The sequence below is a fragment of the Pectinophora gossypiella genome, chromosome 9, assembly GCF_024362695.1.
Source record: "Pectinophora gossypiella chromosome 9, ilPecGoss1.1, whole genome shotgun sequence".
Lineage (NCBI taxonomy): Eukaryota > Metazoa > Arthropoda > Insecta > Lepidoptera > Gelechiidae > Pectinophora > Pectinophora gossypiella.
Genome location: NC_065412.1, coordinates 7,708,931 through 7,726,697, shown reverse-complemented (window position 1 = coordinate 7,726,697; position 17,767 = coordinate 7,708,931). Strand labels below are relative to the sequence as shown.

General features: G+C 37.8%; 1 protein-coding gene across 1 annotated transcript; it reads left to right on the top strand.

The window, feature by feature from the left end:
• The first annotated feature begins 3,068 nt into the window (after positions 1-3,068).
• On the top strand, positions 3,069-7,214 carry LOC126369504 (arylsulfatase B-like). The gene is made up of 8 exons (XM_050013948.1): positions 3,069-3,326; positions 3,673-3,754; positions 4,081-4,240; positions 4,829-5,052; positions 5,338-5,446; positions 5,778-5,930; positions 6,048-6,716; positions 6,817-7,214. Exons 1-8 carry the CDS (start codon positions 3,307-3,309, stop codon positions 7,191-7,193), a joined length of 1,794 nt encoding a protein of 597 aa, XP_049869905.1. The 5' UTR covers positions 3,069-3,306; the 3' UTR covers positions 7,194-7,214.
• Positions 7,215-17,767: the final 10,553 nt, after the last annotated feature.

The following is a 17,767-nucleotide window of genomic DNA, read 5'->3' as shown; positions in this document are numbered from 1 at the left end:
TCTCGGGAATTTAAATTCAGTTAAAGCTCACATGCGCGCGAAAATTTTCTCATTGTCAAGTCGTGCCAATATCCCTCGGTACAGTTTTCTTAACAAAAAACACTTTTGGATACCTACTATTCGTTTGAAAACAACATCCTTTCTGATAGAATATATCTAAAAGAAGTATTATGTTATAGTTGTATCTGCTGTACTCTTTCATTTTGAACCGTTCCACGCGTCCACTCTCTTGGACATAATTCACCCAGTAATCTTGTCCATGCTGTGAAATATCACCAAAGATTTCCCTCTAAAGCCCGACTAGATATAGCCTGTCTATTTACGTCACATAGTTAATCCGCAAAGAAAACGTCGAGAAATACTTACAAGTACCTAATCCGTTTTGAACTTTGTGGTAGAGCGTAGGAGTAAATACGAAAAGCTATTTAAGTACTTACATGTTTTTCTTTAGTTAGGTGCTGCTTACGGCCAATAAGATACTTATCTACGCAATATACTTCTTTATATTTGAGTAATTATTTATAAACACGAATAATTTATTACTAATTTAATTACTAACTCACCTTTTCGGTGATTTACAAAGTGACAGATGTAACAAAATAAATTTAGGAAATGTTTGCCTGAATTTACAGTATCATCGCACCAAAAATGTGGACGTGAAAAATACCGCTTCCAGCTTCCCACCACTAAAAGTCTGAAGGTCTAAAACTACCGGCTTTTAAAATCCTAAGCTCTACTTTAGTTCGACGTTTGACGGACAGTTTTCAAAGCTTACTAACATTTTACAAATGTGAATTTATTTGACATTGGTTCGTATTTTTTTCAACGTAACTTACTGTAGATTTCCCGTTTATGGCATTAACTACTTGGTCGGAAGTTTGCGCACACGATACCCTCTTTATTGGAATTGTATCTACTCATTAGCACGTTTTAAAGCAGCTTCATTACTCCGTGATGTTGAGGAGTTTGTTGCGGCATTTCGTCTCCTGAGGTAAAATATAATTTTGCCTTTTAATAAGGGTACTTTGATGATCCTACATTGAAAGTAAGAAAAATATTTTTTTTTATTTTGACAACGCGGACTTGCAAAATGATCTCAAAGTACAAAAACACCCTCCGTTAAAAGTAGGTGCCTACTGAATACGTACAAAGAGCTGGAAATAAACAAGAATGATAAGATAATGTACTAGCAACTGAAATTGCCGTTTCAGATTTATTGTCATAATATACAGGACGAGAGTGATAATATCCTTCGACTCAAGGCAAATAGTCGTTTTATACGGCAGATACGGGAGACTTATGGTGGATGTCTAAATGACGCTTGATGGCAATTTCCCCAAAATGGGGGTCTATTTTTCGTAGCTAATCCTTTTCGATAATTAGAACTGCGTTCTCGTATCGATCTCATCACTAATTTAAGAGCCACGCTCTTGACGGTGTAGCATTCTCCATGCTACTTTTTTATGGAAAATAGGGCAGATCTACCTACTACTACCACACTACTACTCGCGATCTACTTTTTTAGGGGATAGGGTATCGATCTATACGATATAAGATAGGGTATACCTCTATATACGTAATTAATTATGGAATGTTCAAAAAAGTTTAATACCTGTTTACTTATCGTAAATATCTGTTGGAACTTACAAAAATTTTGAAACTTTCTTAAGCTTGAACGGGAAACAAAACATAATTCAGAAAACAAAGAAGTCTGCTAATTATTCGAGTGTGGGCCCGGTACAACGTAGCCAGATGCGCGTACCCACCAAATCGTTGTTTCATAGCAGAAAGTCGGAAAACTCGTGTTTTTATTACTTTCTTTTCGCAAACTCTGTAAGCGTCTGACTTTGCCGCGAATTTTTAAAACATTAAAATTTAACGCACGTTTGATGACACCTATTCGCATGTGTCGACAACACGCGATACGCAATGATGGGCTTCGGCGCCATGATACGATATCGCCCAATTTTAACTGGTTATATACGAGTGTGAAGCACTTTTTGAATACCGCTGTGTGGCCTATAAAAACTAAATGTCTCTATCAACTTAAATGGTTTTCTCGCTGAAAGAAGATCGAGCGTCCAAACTGGCAGGTCGTTCGAAAAATATCAATAAAACGGGATTTCTCTCTGGTAATGTGAATAGTCATCAAGTAAATCGCCGTTTTATGTGTCTCCTTCGTTTATCCTGAATCATACGGCATTTTAGAAGACCTTACCCCAGCAGCTTATGGAATTTATAGGCACATTTTAAGGAACTAAGTATTAGTAGTATTTCTTCGCCGATTGCTTTAGAGCCAATGGTTAAAATATGTCAATGGTTTTAAAAACGGTCCCTTGAATGCGACGACAAATATTGATATTCTAGTCACAGACATAATTTGTTGAAGGCAATTGTTGTATTATTATAAAGTTATTGTCATATTATGTTCTTATAAAAACGTGAATAATTTTGGTAATTTTGTAGTATGTAGATACAGGTGGGCAGGTCAAACCGTCGTATATATTGTCATAGGCGGAGCGGATTATATTTTGATTATACTTACCACAATTTCTTTTTTAGTTAGTTGTTCATACTTAGGTACTTATCGAGGAGCTCGGTGGCGCAGCGGTAAACGCGCTCGGTCTGCGATTGTTGAAGTTAAGCAACTTTCGCAAAGGCCGGTCATAGGATGGGTGACCACAAAAAAAAAGTTTTCATCTCGAGCTCCTCCGTGCATCGGAAGGCACGTTAAGCCGTTGGTCCCGGCTGCATTAGCAGTCGTTAATAACCACCAATCCGCACTGGGCCCGCGTGATGGTTTAAGGCCCGATCTCCCTATCCATCCATAGGGAAGGCCCGTGCCCCAGCAGTGGGGACGTTAATGGGCTGATGATGATGATTTACTTATCGTCGTCGCCTTATGAAAACCTCGGAAGCGCCTCTTTAAAAAATCACATTCGACTGACACGCGAGTTTCCATCCAAGTTGTATTGTATTGTAGTCTCAATATTTACATGGACTGAAATTAATTGAATGAAACCAAGATTTTGTTGAAGAAAATTAATTTATAGAGTGATTGCGCTTACAGGGTTTTCATTACGACGATATGTGACTCAGGTACTTAGATGCGCACTAATTTACATTGATTAATTCACCTGGGGAAAACCTGAGTGAAACCAGATGTATTAAGTGACGTCAAAGTATGTTTACTGAGCCCCGCTTCGCGTGTGTATTATGATCGCATTATTATCATTAATTATGAAATATGATACATTTGGATTTCATTATTGAATTCGATTGAACAAGAAAAGGCTGCCTACTAAAATGAATTTACAGTTATTTTGGTAAGTTTATTTTCATTTAAGTATATGATTTTTATTTAAATAATTATGTTTCATGCAAGGCCGATGGTTGATCTTCATTAGGAATCGACTTAGATAAAACGTTTCGGATTTTTTTTATAACAAAATTAATATTATAAATATAGTGCCTAAAGAGGATATGTCGCTTTAGTTTTTCATCGTTGTTCATATAAAACATGGTCATTTAGAATGTCAATTTTTTTTCTTCTTTCTTTTATTTACTTTTTATACATGAAGAATGATGATCATACTCTAAAAACGTGGAATGTTTGAGTTTTTCTTCTAGGACCCTTGACTAAAAACACCAATGTGTTGGTTTTATTTGCAGGTACATCAGTTTGGTTTGGATTTTAGTAAATTCAGATGAAATCACTCGACCGAATATCGTTTTTATAGTGGCAGATGATTTGGTAAGTTTTAATCGTTGTATTCGTAAAAATATTTAGTTTTCTAGAACATTCGCTTGCTGCAAGAATATTTAATTTTATTATTATAATTAACATGAAATTTCTATGTTCACGTTATCCCAAGTCTCCTCTGATTATTGCCACCGTTGTGCTAGTGCGTAACTTTTCATAGCATCAGAGTATTCTATTACAACTTTCAAGCAAAAGAGTTCTACTCCACTGTATAATGAATTAATATTTAGTGTCATTACATTTAAAACAAAAACAATGAACGTAAACCTTTAAAAGGTAAATAATTTTATTATCATGAATCCTTAATAAATCCTCAGGGATGGGACGACGTCAGTTTCCACGGGTCAGATCAGATTATGACCCCCAACATCGACACCCTTGCATACTCCGGAGTCATACTTGATCAGTACTATACGGACACTCTGGGTACCCCATCTAGAAGTGCCCTCTTCACCGGCAAATATCCTCTGCGACTGGGTACGTAAACAATTAATCTCTCCTACTTCCATTTATCCTTTTGAGTGTATCTCCAATTTCCATCTTTAGTCCTTTGAAGCTCGCAAAATTCAATTTTTCTCCCAGTTATCTGACATGCAGATCATGTCATGCAGTAGTAATTGGATTCGGAATTCTTTATTGTTTTTCACGTTTCACTTAGGTAAGCAGAAGGATAAAAGAAAAGCTTAGACACAAAATAATCATTTGTTAAAAGTTATTTTAGATATTTCATAGATTTTAGATATTTTTCACGAATTTTCTAAGAAAATTCAGATAGGAAAGAGTAAAGTAACATAATAAGTAGGTATTTCCTTTTATGAGAATGCTCTATATTTTTTCTATTAAGTATTTTATCCTAAAGAAAGAAGTCATACCGTTGAAAAGTCCCATTTAAACGGATAATATTATTACGGAGACTTTATACTAAGTTTCTGCAAACTTTGTATAAAGTTTTAATGAATTATAAATTGAATCAATTTTCCCCGTGAAAGAATTCTGGCCGTTTTTGTTGACGTTTATTTGAAAGCGGAACTACGAGCAAATGAGGAAATGTGCGATAATTTGCAGGAATGCAGAGTATTTCGATAAAGGCGAGTGAGGATCGAGGCATCCCGACACCCGAGCGCCTATTGCCAGCCTATTTACAGGAATTGGGCTACCAAACGAATTTAATAGGTAAATGGCACGTCGGCAAATCCAGGGAACATTATCTACCTACTTACAGAGGATTTGATACTTTCTACGGCTTCCTCGGCGGGTCCGTGGATTACCTCACTTATAATCTGATAGAGGTACGCTACTTAATTTAGATTAGCTCTATTATTAGATTTACGTATTTGATATTTTGGCACATCGCCATTTTCTACTTAATTAGGTAACAGGTGTCTGTTACTGTTTTACGTACGATGCCGTAATACTTAGATTGTTGGTATTAGGTAATATTTTGTTTACATACCTATTGAGAAGCGGTATTAAAGTTTTTTTCTGTATATTATGTAATTTATTTTTGTTATAGTTACTGTCAATAATTATAAAATGATATTTTTTCCAAATTGACAATTTCACGACGTTTACAGACTTTCAATCACACTTCATTTTATGGTTTGGATTTCTTCGACGGTCTGAAGCCTGTAGAAGATCTGAATGGGTACCTCACCGATATACTGACAGATAAAGCGGTCGAAGGTACGTTAACTTTCAATAAACCTCGTTATTATGCATATTGGTCGGATATTACTTTCTACTCAAGGATTTTCAAGAAAAGGCTTACTGAATATCAGATATCCAATGGAGTACTGGCGGCACCTCAACTTACGTAATGCGAGCAAATTGAACTAAGTAATATAGAGGAATGGGGATTTAATTTAGTTTGTAACGTGATTATCATACGAAGTTACCGGATGACTATTAATGAATGTACGTACGAATAATCGATGTACCAATATTATATTAACTCGTGCGGAAGTTGTGTCGCTTAATAGCATTCCGGATTTAATTATTAGGGTGAATGTTCCAGTGATACGAGATCACAACACGAGCTCTCCGCTGTACCTGCACGTGTCACATGCGGCTGCGCACGTTGGGGGTGCCCTGGTCAACCTGCAAGCGCCTCTCGACACCGTCGCCGCAAACGATCACATCGCACACTCTGCTCGGAGGCTATACGCAGGCGAGTTAATAAACATCCTTTTATTTCCACTACGAAGTGAATTCGACATAAACAAGCTTCGCGAATTGTTGTTTCGTTAAACTAATGAATAATTTAGCACTCATTGTGCATTTTCAGGCATGGTTTCTACTTTAGACAAAAGCGTGGGGCACATTGTTGCAGCGTTGGCCGAAAGGGAAATTCTAAAGAACACGATAATCGTTTTCGTATCCGATAATGGTGCGCCCACGACAGGTCTATCCCAAAATTACGGATCTAATTTTCCATTGAGAGGAGCGAAGAATACTCCGTGGGAAGGCGGTGCTCGCTCGCCGGCAGTATTGTGGAGCCCGTCATTAAACTCTGGAATTTGGCACGGACTATTTCACGTCACTGACTGGCTCCCCACATTAGTCGCCGCCGCAGGTGGGAATGTGAACGAAACGATTGATGGCGTTAACCAATGGGAGGCTATAACTAAAGGAGAGCAGCCAAAACGGAACGATATTTTAATTACCATCGACGACATCGGGGGGTGGGCTGCTTTAAGAGAAGGCGATTTCAAACTCATTGTAGGAGATTTGAAGGATGATTCGGGTGATTACCACGGCGCAGAGCTAAGAGCTTTGAGACACGAAGTACCGATTTATGAACACGTCTTATTAGAATCGGAAACATTCCGAGTTATCAAAGAGACATTAAAAATGGATTTCAATATGGAGGATGCATTTGCAAAGCGAAACCGCAGCAACCTTCTCACAAAGACTATACCCTTGCAGGATGCGGTAGCTTGCGTCCCCACTAAAGGTAAAATATAGGTTTAATCGCTTCATTGTTTTCTACGCTTCGGCGATTTAATGGTACTTAATAAAGTTTTAGTTTATAACATTTTTACTATTGTTTTCAGCAAAGGGATGCCTTTTTAATATTACGGACGACCCGTTAGAAGCCCATGACCTTTGGAAATCATCACCAGAAATTGTGAAAAGAATGGCTCTAAGGTTGCGATCAATGTGGGCCGGGTTGAAGCCAAGATGGTCGCCACAGTATGATGCGAGAGCCAATCCGGCTCTCCATGACTACATTTGGAGACCATGGGTCGACAATGATGACGTCTTCGTAGAACCTCCAACTGTGATACCGCCATTTCCACTGCAAGTCACCATAGGCGAGCTGGAATACTTGGTGGATTTAAACTTGAATTCTTTTAGACAGAAAATGTTTGACTCTATCAAGAACATGGGCAGATCTTTCGTAAGAAGCATTGGAGGGTTATTTACATAGGTGTTTCTTGTTTAATTTTGAATAAAGACATGACAATTGAGATTTTTATTGAGGTATTTTTGTTAAATTTACGCAATGTTCTACGTACTTATTTTATTCTAAATGCGGGAATAATCTGGAGTTTAATTAAACCCCGTCATGAGAGAAAGATGAAGGTGGGGGAGGAGGCTGGTGACTGGTGGCTCGAGACGAGTGTCCTCAAAATAACACGTTTCGGGACCCGCCGACGTATTTCGTCGCCGCTCCGACACGCCCGGCCTTTGATCAGGGTGTGCATTAAAAGGGAAAATTGGTCAGCTTTTTGGCTCGCACGACTGAAAGAACATTTTGTCGGTATCACATAACTACACACTAACATTATTCGCCACATATAAAATCTCATTTTCTATTACCTATTATTGTCACTTTCAAAACAAAGCTGTGTTTTACTATATTTAGGTATTTTACTATATGGAATCGACAGTGATCTTCCAATAATTTACGAATAACAAAAACTATCATAAACAATAATACACCAATCAGGACGCGCTTATTCCAATTTGGTTTCCGAATAATTCAAATGTAAATGTTCATTCATAAATATTACGTTACACATTCAATTTTAACTCGATTTCGGAATCATTTCTAAAGTAATGAGTTTGCATATTATATTAACATTTTAACTATATTATGCATTTAGTAGTCGTTACGCCATGTGAAGGGCCTTTGGCGGCTCAATAATAACCTTGAAACCAGAGTTGATGATGTTGGTAACCCACCTCACACCCCACACGATGTGTTATATCAGTAACTTCAAGTACCTAAGAGTTTAAAAGTACCTACTCTGAATCACTTTGCCTTGGAAAGCCTAAAAATCCGAGTATTTTTCAATGTAATACTTCCGCTTTATCTTATTCAAATAATAGCCACAAATCCGGAGGAGAGCTGTTTAGAGGCTCTGTAAACGTTTCGGATCGACTTAGTATTGCCGTCATAAATCTTTTTGAGTCAGCGGCGTCTATTCTAATGCAACTGGAATAGGTATACGCGATCTCGGCCATTTATATAGCCTCTGCCAATATATTTGTAGAAAATTACATTCTATCCATCAGGTGTTTGACACATGGAAATTCCTCTCTATTTCGAGTAAAGATCGATTCTTCGTGAAATGCGAAAAATAATCATGTACCTACAGTTAGATAAAAAAGAATCAATCGATTTAATATCGACTGATACATCATTATTCTCGTAAACGTCACAACACTAGCTTACGTACTTTGATAGATCTTTTACTTACCGCGCATTGAGACGATTGTAAAATGTTATCTTATTGAATTATATTCATTAATTGTACTGAACTGGTTCTTTAATACTATTTAGAAAAATATGAATAGTTCTTCGTATAGCTAGTACAATTTTCTTAAAGTTTGATCTTGAATTGTTGCAGATTGATATGTTTATTATATAGCTATGGAGAAGAAGCGGTGCTAAAAGCGGCGAAAACTTGCTCCTAAACTGAAAGTAGAACGCTGTAGTTAGAGTACCGACCACCCCTCTCAAATACTAAACAAACCCCCGGCGAAAGTAAGTTACTCTGTGAAACTGTGTCACAACACTCCATATTCCTTGCTCACATAACATCACATTAAACAGTCTATTATACATCCCACTGGGCACTGGCACCTCTGATTAATTCCTCATTCTATGTGGGACTTGTTTCGTACCAGAAAAAAAAACAATGTAAACCTCCTCAGGTTTGACTCGGAATTTGTTTTCGATATCCGTATTCGAGATTCTATTATAGTCTACTATGAGGATAGTTAAAGATATTTATAATCTCGACTCCCAAGTGAAATCAATGATTTCGTTTAGATCCATACGGATATCGAAATATCGGATAATAAATATCTTTAACTATGAGGATAGTTAAAGATATTTATAATCTCGACTCCCAAGTTAAATCAATGATTTCGTTTAGATCCATACGAATATCGAAAACAAATTCCGAGTCACGGAGTGACTTAAATTTGTGACCTCTTGCATTTAAACCTCTAAGCCAGAACGATTCGTTTTGCAAGCTCTAAGTAGTTCCTGTGTTCTCTGAACTCCATCTAATCTGTGTTTTCCGGACGCCGTATACTTACTGACCGAAAAAAGTATTTATCATTGAGCCGGTATCGCTTGGACGTTTTGGCTGTGCTCCAAAGCGTGTTCCCTAACAACTTTATTATGCATTACCCGGTGTCGTGTGGAGCTAAATAAGCTACAGTTCACTTGCCAAGTTTCGGCTTTACATTTTCATTAGTCGTCCGCGTTACGCGGTAATTAGCGGAGATAGCGCCGACGACGTACTGGCTCCTGAATTTTTAACAGACAACAAGGAAGAGCGTGATGTTTTGCTTTGTGTGTTTTTTAAATATTACTATCGTAACTTGTAACGGTAGCACAGTTGGAAGAATTGACTCTCATTGTGAGATTGCAGGTTAGAATTCCAGTACGGACTTAGGTCCAAATTACGTGCTCAACTGTGAAGGAAAACGTCCTGAGGTAACCCACATTTCCGGGAAATACGTTTCGGAGGTATGTGGCCTAACCTGTATTGGGTTAGTTTTCCCTTCGGGTTGGAAGGTCAGATAGACAGTCGTCTCTATAAATAAACGGGCCTGTCAATTCTTCAGGTTAGGTAAGCGGACCCCGTGAAAACAGGGTAAAGCTATGATACCTATCGTAACTTGCTAATTAGGTTTTGGACTCACGTGGTGTGTGTGGAGGGCACCCAGATAAGCATGTAATGAATATACTGGTATCCACGAGATAGAGCAGCAGTACGTACGCTATTAAAATGGAAATCTTTGTTCTCTACAAATAGTATATTTTAAATTAATGTTTATAAATTAATTTTAACGATAATAGCATAGAAACTTTTTAGGAAAAGTAATAGGTATTCTCGTTTTTCCACTAATAGATACACGAAACGAACATTAGTCATTAAAACTTTTATCTACAAACGAGTATATGTATAAACAGTTATATTGAACATGTTTACAATTGTAACATAACCTAGCACACGCAGCTCAGTACAATAGCTCATCTCAGACACTTCATACAACACACCTAGTTTTACAAAGACACAACACATTGACGTTATCGTACACGCGCAACTGTGTGTGTGACGTCTGAAGCCCTACGATTGAAGACTAAAGTATGACCGAGGAGGGGTGAGGTAAACCTAGCTCAGCCGCTGGTGGAGAGCGGGGAGTTGCTGTTCTATAACTATTTGTAGCATTATTCCTTATACTATGACACAGAAATCCCTTACAAAATGTATAAGTCAATCTACACAATGTGTTTGCCGTCGCAGTAGTCGACTAGATAGACAAATATATACATGTCTGACTAGACGTCCGTTTGTGGGCTTGATGGTTTAAGCAATCAACATTATTGAATATTCTAGACTATAATACGACAATTAAGTCATAAAACGGCAACTTTTAGTTTACAGGGTTATTTTTTATTCATCCCTTATACTTTCATATTACCTATTATAGTTGTATATGCGAAATCCAGGTTAACTTAAGATATTTTTTCTCAGACAGTTCAGTTCTGGTGCAGTCAGGTAAAAATTTCGTTCGGGTTAATAAAAAAAGTTCATTTCTTGGCTCGACACTCGTACCTTGATTACCGTCGTCAGGTGTAAAGTTGTTCAGATATGGCAGTTTATGGATCCACAGCACTTAGCTCCTAGATGCGTGTGTAAAAGTGTGTAATAATTCCAGCCAAGTAGTTACTGCCATCTGCGGCAAATCTACAATAAGTCACGTCAAAAATAAAGTAGTAATACAATGTGTTAGTGACATCGTAACGAAAACTTTGAGGGATGATTGAGACCATGATTCTGAGTTGATATCAAGTGGAATTTTTCGTTGCAAAAGTATGGAATTAAAATTATTAAAAAAAAACTAAAAAAACATGAATTTTGCGACGGAAAATTCCACTTGATATTAACCCTGAATCATGCTCTGAATCATCCCACTGAGTATTCGTTACGATGTCCACCCTGTATACGTATTTGACACAAAGACTAACAGCAGCAACTCTATGTATAGCAGAATGTATTCCTCGGTGATTTAAAACCGGGGTCACACACTATGTTTCACGTTTCACCTCGGAAAAAGGTCGACCTCCCTAGGGGACCGCAGAATTTTTTATAAACTTCTATTTTGTTATGTATTTCGGAGGATTATTTTAATCAGTAGATATTTGATTTATTATCACAATTAAGTCAAATTAATGAGTGTATTTGTATTTTTGAAACATCTCGTATATTTTTCAGGATCTTGATAGTACCTAGGTATTTAAGTGAAGTCACTAATATTGACCAAATTAAGGAGGTCCTTAGAAAAGGTTTAGTAAACTCTACATTAGCGTCAAATTGGCGGGACCAATTGCTTGATGTTGAAAATACATATTGTTAGATATACTACCTATATCCACTACTATTTGATACCTTTACTAAAAATCTAGTAAGTACCTTTCTCATTCAAAAGATATACACGTTAAACACTGATTCGGCCATTTTGATCCTAATCAGTCTACTATGAACCGGCGTGCGTTTATGTAACGGCCGATGAATGTGGAGGAAGCAAGAGAAGTATGTCGAGATGGAAGCAAATGTCATTTCACAGTGTCTACTTACCCCGGTGGAAAATAGGCGTGAGGTTTTGTATGTATGTATTACAATACACTAATAGTGACAGGACAATATTAGCTAGATCTCAGATGTTAAGACTGCCATAAGCTTAGACATTAGGTAAGACACCCCTTAAGCTCAATGCACTCAGGGATGATATCAGAAGCATTCCGCAAGTTCGATTACTTATTTGTTTTTTTTCTAGTTTTTAACCGACTTCAAAAAAGGAGAAGGTTCTATGTTCCACTCAAACATCTGACGTAACGTTTGCGCTTGTCACCCCGAACGGAACGCTCCCCGTTTTCACTTTTGTAAGTGGATACCTTTATTTGTAAGCTTCGTTACAAGGTTTTAAAAGTTACTACTATCACATCATCATCATCATCATCAGCCGTATGACGCCCACTGCTGGGCATAGGCCTCCCCCAAGGATCTCCACGACGATCGGTCCTGCGCTGCCCGCATCCAGCGGCTTCCCGCGACCTTCACCAGATCGTCGGTCCACCTTGTAGCGGGCCTACCCACTGAGCGTCCTCCGACACGTGGTCGCCACTCCAGAACCTTTCCGCCCCATCGGCCATCGGTTCTCCTCGCTATGTGTCCTGCCCACTGCCACTTCAGCTTTGCAATTCTCCGAGCTATTGAATATCACATCCCTTCGAAATTCATTCAAAGAAATTACAAGTAACCTCTGACTTGTTACTTAGTATCTGAACCGGAGTGACCGTTTGATCAGCACGTGCCATCGGCTGCGGCTCTCGTTATCCTCAGGTAACAGGTTACTTTCCCTGAATTTCAAATCCAGAATGAAGTTTTTACATTTATACCAAAGTGGTGTCGGGAACTCTCCGGAGCAGACCTGGGATGGGCCCTGCATAATAAATAAGCTGTTCAGTATAAGTACATTGTCACAAACACGGAACTTTGAAACGGAGATGTAACTTCTATTCTGTTACCATCTATCACTTGGTGTCCCCTCTGTCAACTCTACATGTGTATGTAATAACGAAACTTTGTTGCTCTACGTTTACGGGTGCGGTTTCTTTATAGGCACGTTTTATTTTCCAAAAGTATAAAATGTAATAGTATAGGAATAAGATTCCATAAGCTTTTATTATTGAGCAAAAATGTTTTAGCTTACCAACCAATCTTTATGGAAAGCTACCAACGAATTCATGTTTGGATCATAAACGATTATCACGTGTTGAGCGGTGTACGAAAACATCGTGAGGAAACATACATTCCCGAGAAATGCATTTTTCAGGCTTGCAGTCGCTACTGTAAAAAACCTGTCAAATCCTCAGGTTAAGTAAGCGAACACTGTGAAAAACGGGACGATATTTTTAGCTTACGAAATAAGTTTCTTAACCTATATATTTTTATTTTGTACAGGAAATGTGTCTTTAAGTCTCTTTTTGTGGTACCTAAATACTTAGTTTACATACATAACCAACCTATATACGTCCCACGTCCCACTGCTGGGCACAGGCCTCCCCTCAATCAACCGGAGGGGGTATGGAGCATACTCCACCACGCTGCTCCAATGCGGGTTGGTGGAAGTGTTTTTACGGCTAATAGCCGGGACCAACGGCTTAACGTGCCCTCCGAAGCACGGAATTATCTTACTTTTTCGGACAATCAGGTGATTCAAGCCTGAAAAGTCCTTACCAATCAAAGGACAGTCTCACAAAGTGATTTCGACCATGTCCCATCGGGAATCGAACCCGGACCACCAGATCGTGAGCCTAACGCTCTTACCACTAGACCACGGAAGCTGTTGACCTAAATACTTACCTCTACTAAAATACAAGATGACAAATATCTTAAAAACAAGCTCTATTGGGAATTACGTTGACCCGATGTAGAACTCCAAAAGGGTAATAAAAGAAAACCAAACTTCGAAGGTAAAGACCCCTAAATCCCTTGACACTTATCTTGCCATATTGACAGGATCTGTGCTACGATAGTACTGTTTACATACCTATTTGCCATTGCAAATAAAGAAGTTTGCTAAGATAAATTTACTACTCTTGCTTATAGTTTAAGTACTTATGCTAACTTTTCAGTCATCAGTCGTCTAGACAGACTGTGTATCCTTTGCTAACTTTAGCTTGAAAAAAGCCCTATTGACATTAGCAAGCGGTGGCGGGAAAATGAAACTATTAGATGTAGAAACTCATAAGTACTAATAAGATTTAAAAAAATAATTGGTTAAGTAAATTCGTCATTCATCCATATCAGCGTGGTGGAGGATGCTCCATTTATTATTATTTGTAAATCAAGAGGGCTCGACTAATGCAGCCCGAATGGCCACTGCGACCTAGTCAGATCTATTAGGAGGAGGCCTAAGGAGGATGCTCCATACCCCCTCCGATTGTTTGAGGGGAAGCCTGTGCCCATCAGGAGGACTTTATATAAGTACTTAAGTTATTTAATTGTACGTTATGTGAAATACATCATAAAAAACGCGTTTCACTGAACACAATTTGGATTGTTTGTTTCAGAGTCACTGCTAACAAAATCCCTCGATTCTACTGTCGGCCATTTTATAGCCAGAAACAGCAGAGGTGACATGTGTTTTCCCGACAACCGTATCCGCTTCTGCGTCAGCTCTTAATATGACCTATAAGTAGGTAAGTGAGTAGAGTTTCTACCTTTCATATAGGTACCTAGAGACTACAGCGCCGTGGACTTATAAATTATTCTCATCTTAATCTCGGTATAATTTCGTTATGAATGAGACTAATGGATCTCCGCCCTTCAGTAGCGTATTAATAAATGAAAAGAGCTAACAACATGTGCATGATGTAAACATGCAAATATGATGTGTTTTAGCCCCTCTGCAATAAAAAAAGATAAATACGAACTGGGGAGTCATATGCACATTTTTGCCGTAAGGATATTATTTTGTATATGCTGTCTCATTATTTTGGACCAACATTTGCTTACGTTTCCATCGTAAATAATTAAAAGCAACATGTTTGTCCATGTTTCTGTGTGTTTACTGTTTACCATTGTTTGAGGTTTGTTTGCACTGGCACCATTCGTCGCTTGCATTACTTACCTATAACTTTTCGACTATTAAATAATACGCAGCGTTATTTTTTAAGTGCAATTACAAAATACTATGGAATTTTATGAATGTGCTTTATTGTGACGTCATAGAAAAACATAATACAATGTCGGACTTATTATCTACGTTTTTCTTGAATAAAATTCATAAATAAGTTAAAGGGAATGTATTTCGTCAGTTTTAGATCTGTCTTTATTTAGTAATCAGAATTATATAATTTGTCTTTGACACAGGATACTACCCAATCATACCTAAATAGATAGATATTGTGACATACCTATCTACGATTACCTACTACTTTGTTTTTGTATGATATGGCAATATATACCTATTATATTTAATATTCGATGTTTTCACAGTTTTACCCAGCTGTAAGGCTATTGTTACTAAAATTACTTCAGCTATGTTTTACCTAAGTAATCCTCTTCTCAGTTTCCTTGGTTACGCATAAAACAAACCACATTCCAAGCATGAAATCGTTTCAACAAACATTATACACTGTTATAACTTATAACACAAGCGCGGGCAAGCGGGCGAGCCGCTAACTTCGGCCAAACTTCGCTAAACCGCACTGGACTTAACTTAAATTCACTAAAAACTTCGGCGACTTACAGCTTTTATAAAATTACCTACTCTCTGAGATTTATATTAAAAAATATATCGTTCACAATGACATTATGTTGTCATATACCGGCGTAGTTATAAAATGCCACTAAAAATATTTTCATGGAAAATGTAGCCAAGACGAGATCATATCGATCGCTATGTCACAAAGTTATCAGATCTCATGTAGAGCTAAGCTTCTAACTCTACACGCCCAAGTTCACAAACTCTACAAATTATGTCTAATGTGTAGAATTTGTGAACTTAGGGTTTGTACAGTTAGGAGGTATTTGGTAAAATTAAAGAATTTTGCTTATCTGGTATAATTCAAAACTAAGTTATGAGGGTTCAACGTAACGTATCGAGGATAGGTAGCTTCGCTTTGCTCGTCTTGGCGGGGGCACTCCCTTTCCCCCAGATTTACGCTTGTGACCCCTAATGCTACACACATCACTTAAGTAATCAGGAGACAAATTGCAGCAACTTGTTATACGAAGTCTTTATACGAATATGATGAACTGTATCGTGACAGTTGAAGGCAATGGGCTTATTGCCATGACATATGACACAATCCCCGTGCTGAGGGGCTATTTCAAGTTACAACATGCCCGGGAAGACAAACAGCGGTTGATTTGAACGCTTTCGATTTTTTTTTATTGGCCAATTGTCCAGTATTGAAAAAAAAAATATCAGCCTAGCGTTATTCCGTTTTCGAAGAGTCCGCTTACCTAACCTGAAAACTTGGCAGGTCCGATTTTTTACAGAAGCGTCTGCCTTTCTGACCTACCAACCCGCGAACGGAAAACGAGCCCAATAAGGTTAGGTCAGATGAAATATTTTTATCTTAAATTAATTTAAATAAACATGTAGAAGGTACTATTAGTAAAATGTATCTACATAAACATAAACTGCCTATATACGTCCCACTGCTGGGCACAGGCCTCCCCTCAATCAACCGGAGGGGGTATGGAGCATACTCCACCATGCTGCTCCACTGCGGGTTGGTGGAGCAAAAAATGTTATCTATCAAGCTAAAAATTAAGTACTTTGAATTGCCTTATAATTTTCCATTCCCCAGACTGTAACGATACCTATCATAATATTAATAAAATATATATTATATTATAATAATATTTTTTTCATACCCTATCACGCTGCTCCACTACGATTTGGTGTGTCTGTTGTGGGCCGGATTTATCAAGGTAATCCAGATCGACAATGTTTCGTGTTTTCTGAAGCGCTTGAGAGGTGGAAAACCGGCAGCTCAACCTTCACTACAGATATTCAAATTCATCAGAAGACAAGTGGCAGCTACTTTTGATAAGAAGTTCCGAGATGAATGAATCGAACCGTACTCCGCATTTTAACAAAAACATTTCAATCAAGCATAGAAATATAAAAAATCTTGAGTTCTCCACATTTTTGTTCTTACGTATGTAAATCTCGGATCGCCTTGAACTTGCCCGGTACAGTAATGAAAGTCTTTTAACAAAAAAATTGTAAATGAACGGCCAAAGTTTCCTGGATTTGAATAGCTAACTCATTCATGAGTACAGGGAATCGAAGGAACAATCGACATGCCACGAAATAATGTTCGCCGATTTTGCTGTCATTTCAACTTTCAACCTTTCCCCCATTATTATAGACTACCACCTATTTTGATTGACAATGGCAATTCGTGAGGTCAGTGTTCACATTTAGCTGGAACACCTTTCGTTACATGGTTAAATCAGTTCCAATGAAGACAAAATCCACTTTGTAAATTATGTAAACAACATAGATGTTTTCGTTTTTCGTTGGGTTACCTAAGCGCATGAGCATTGGGTTAAAATAAGAATCTTAGATAAGAATATTATGTAGGTAAGTATGCTTTTAATATACTATTATTTTGACGCTCCATCACGCTGCTAGAAACTATATGTAAAATAAAGATACCTTTCACGTCTAGAAAATGCTTATTCAGTCTTGAAGAGGTCCAGAACGTAATTAAGCCAGCAGACACTTGAGTTTTCCGTATAATGAATAAGTGAATCACTTCGCGCGGATTGTTCAAATATGAATAACAAAAGGATTCAATCCGACCGTACTTAGTACATTTCGTTCTGCAGAATTCATCTATACTTATAATAAATCTGTAGAGAGGTCAATTCTGTACATTAAATATTTTTTCAAAATAACTATCAGGGGGTGATAAGTGGTCGATACTGATGCCAAAAATGCAATCAGTAA

What these genes read in the sequence shown, in the direction of transcription:
- LOC126369504 (XM_050013948.1), top strand. Translation starts at nt 3,307, where the DNA reads ATGAATTTACAGTTATTTTG. An exon ending in CAAATATCCTCTGCGACTGG is followed by an intron (nt 4,241 to 4,828) that starts GTACGTAAACAA and finishes GATAATTTGCAG; the next exon opens with GAATGCAGAGTATTTCGATA. An exon ending in GACAGATAAAGCGGTCGAAG is followed by an intron (nt 5,447 to 5,777) that starts GTACGTTAACTT and finishes TGAATGTTCCAG; the next exon opens with TGATACGAGATCACAACACG.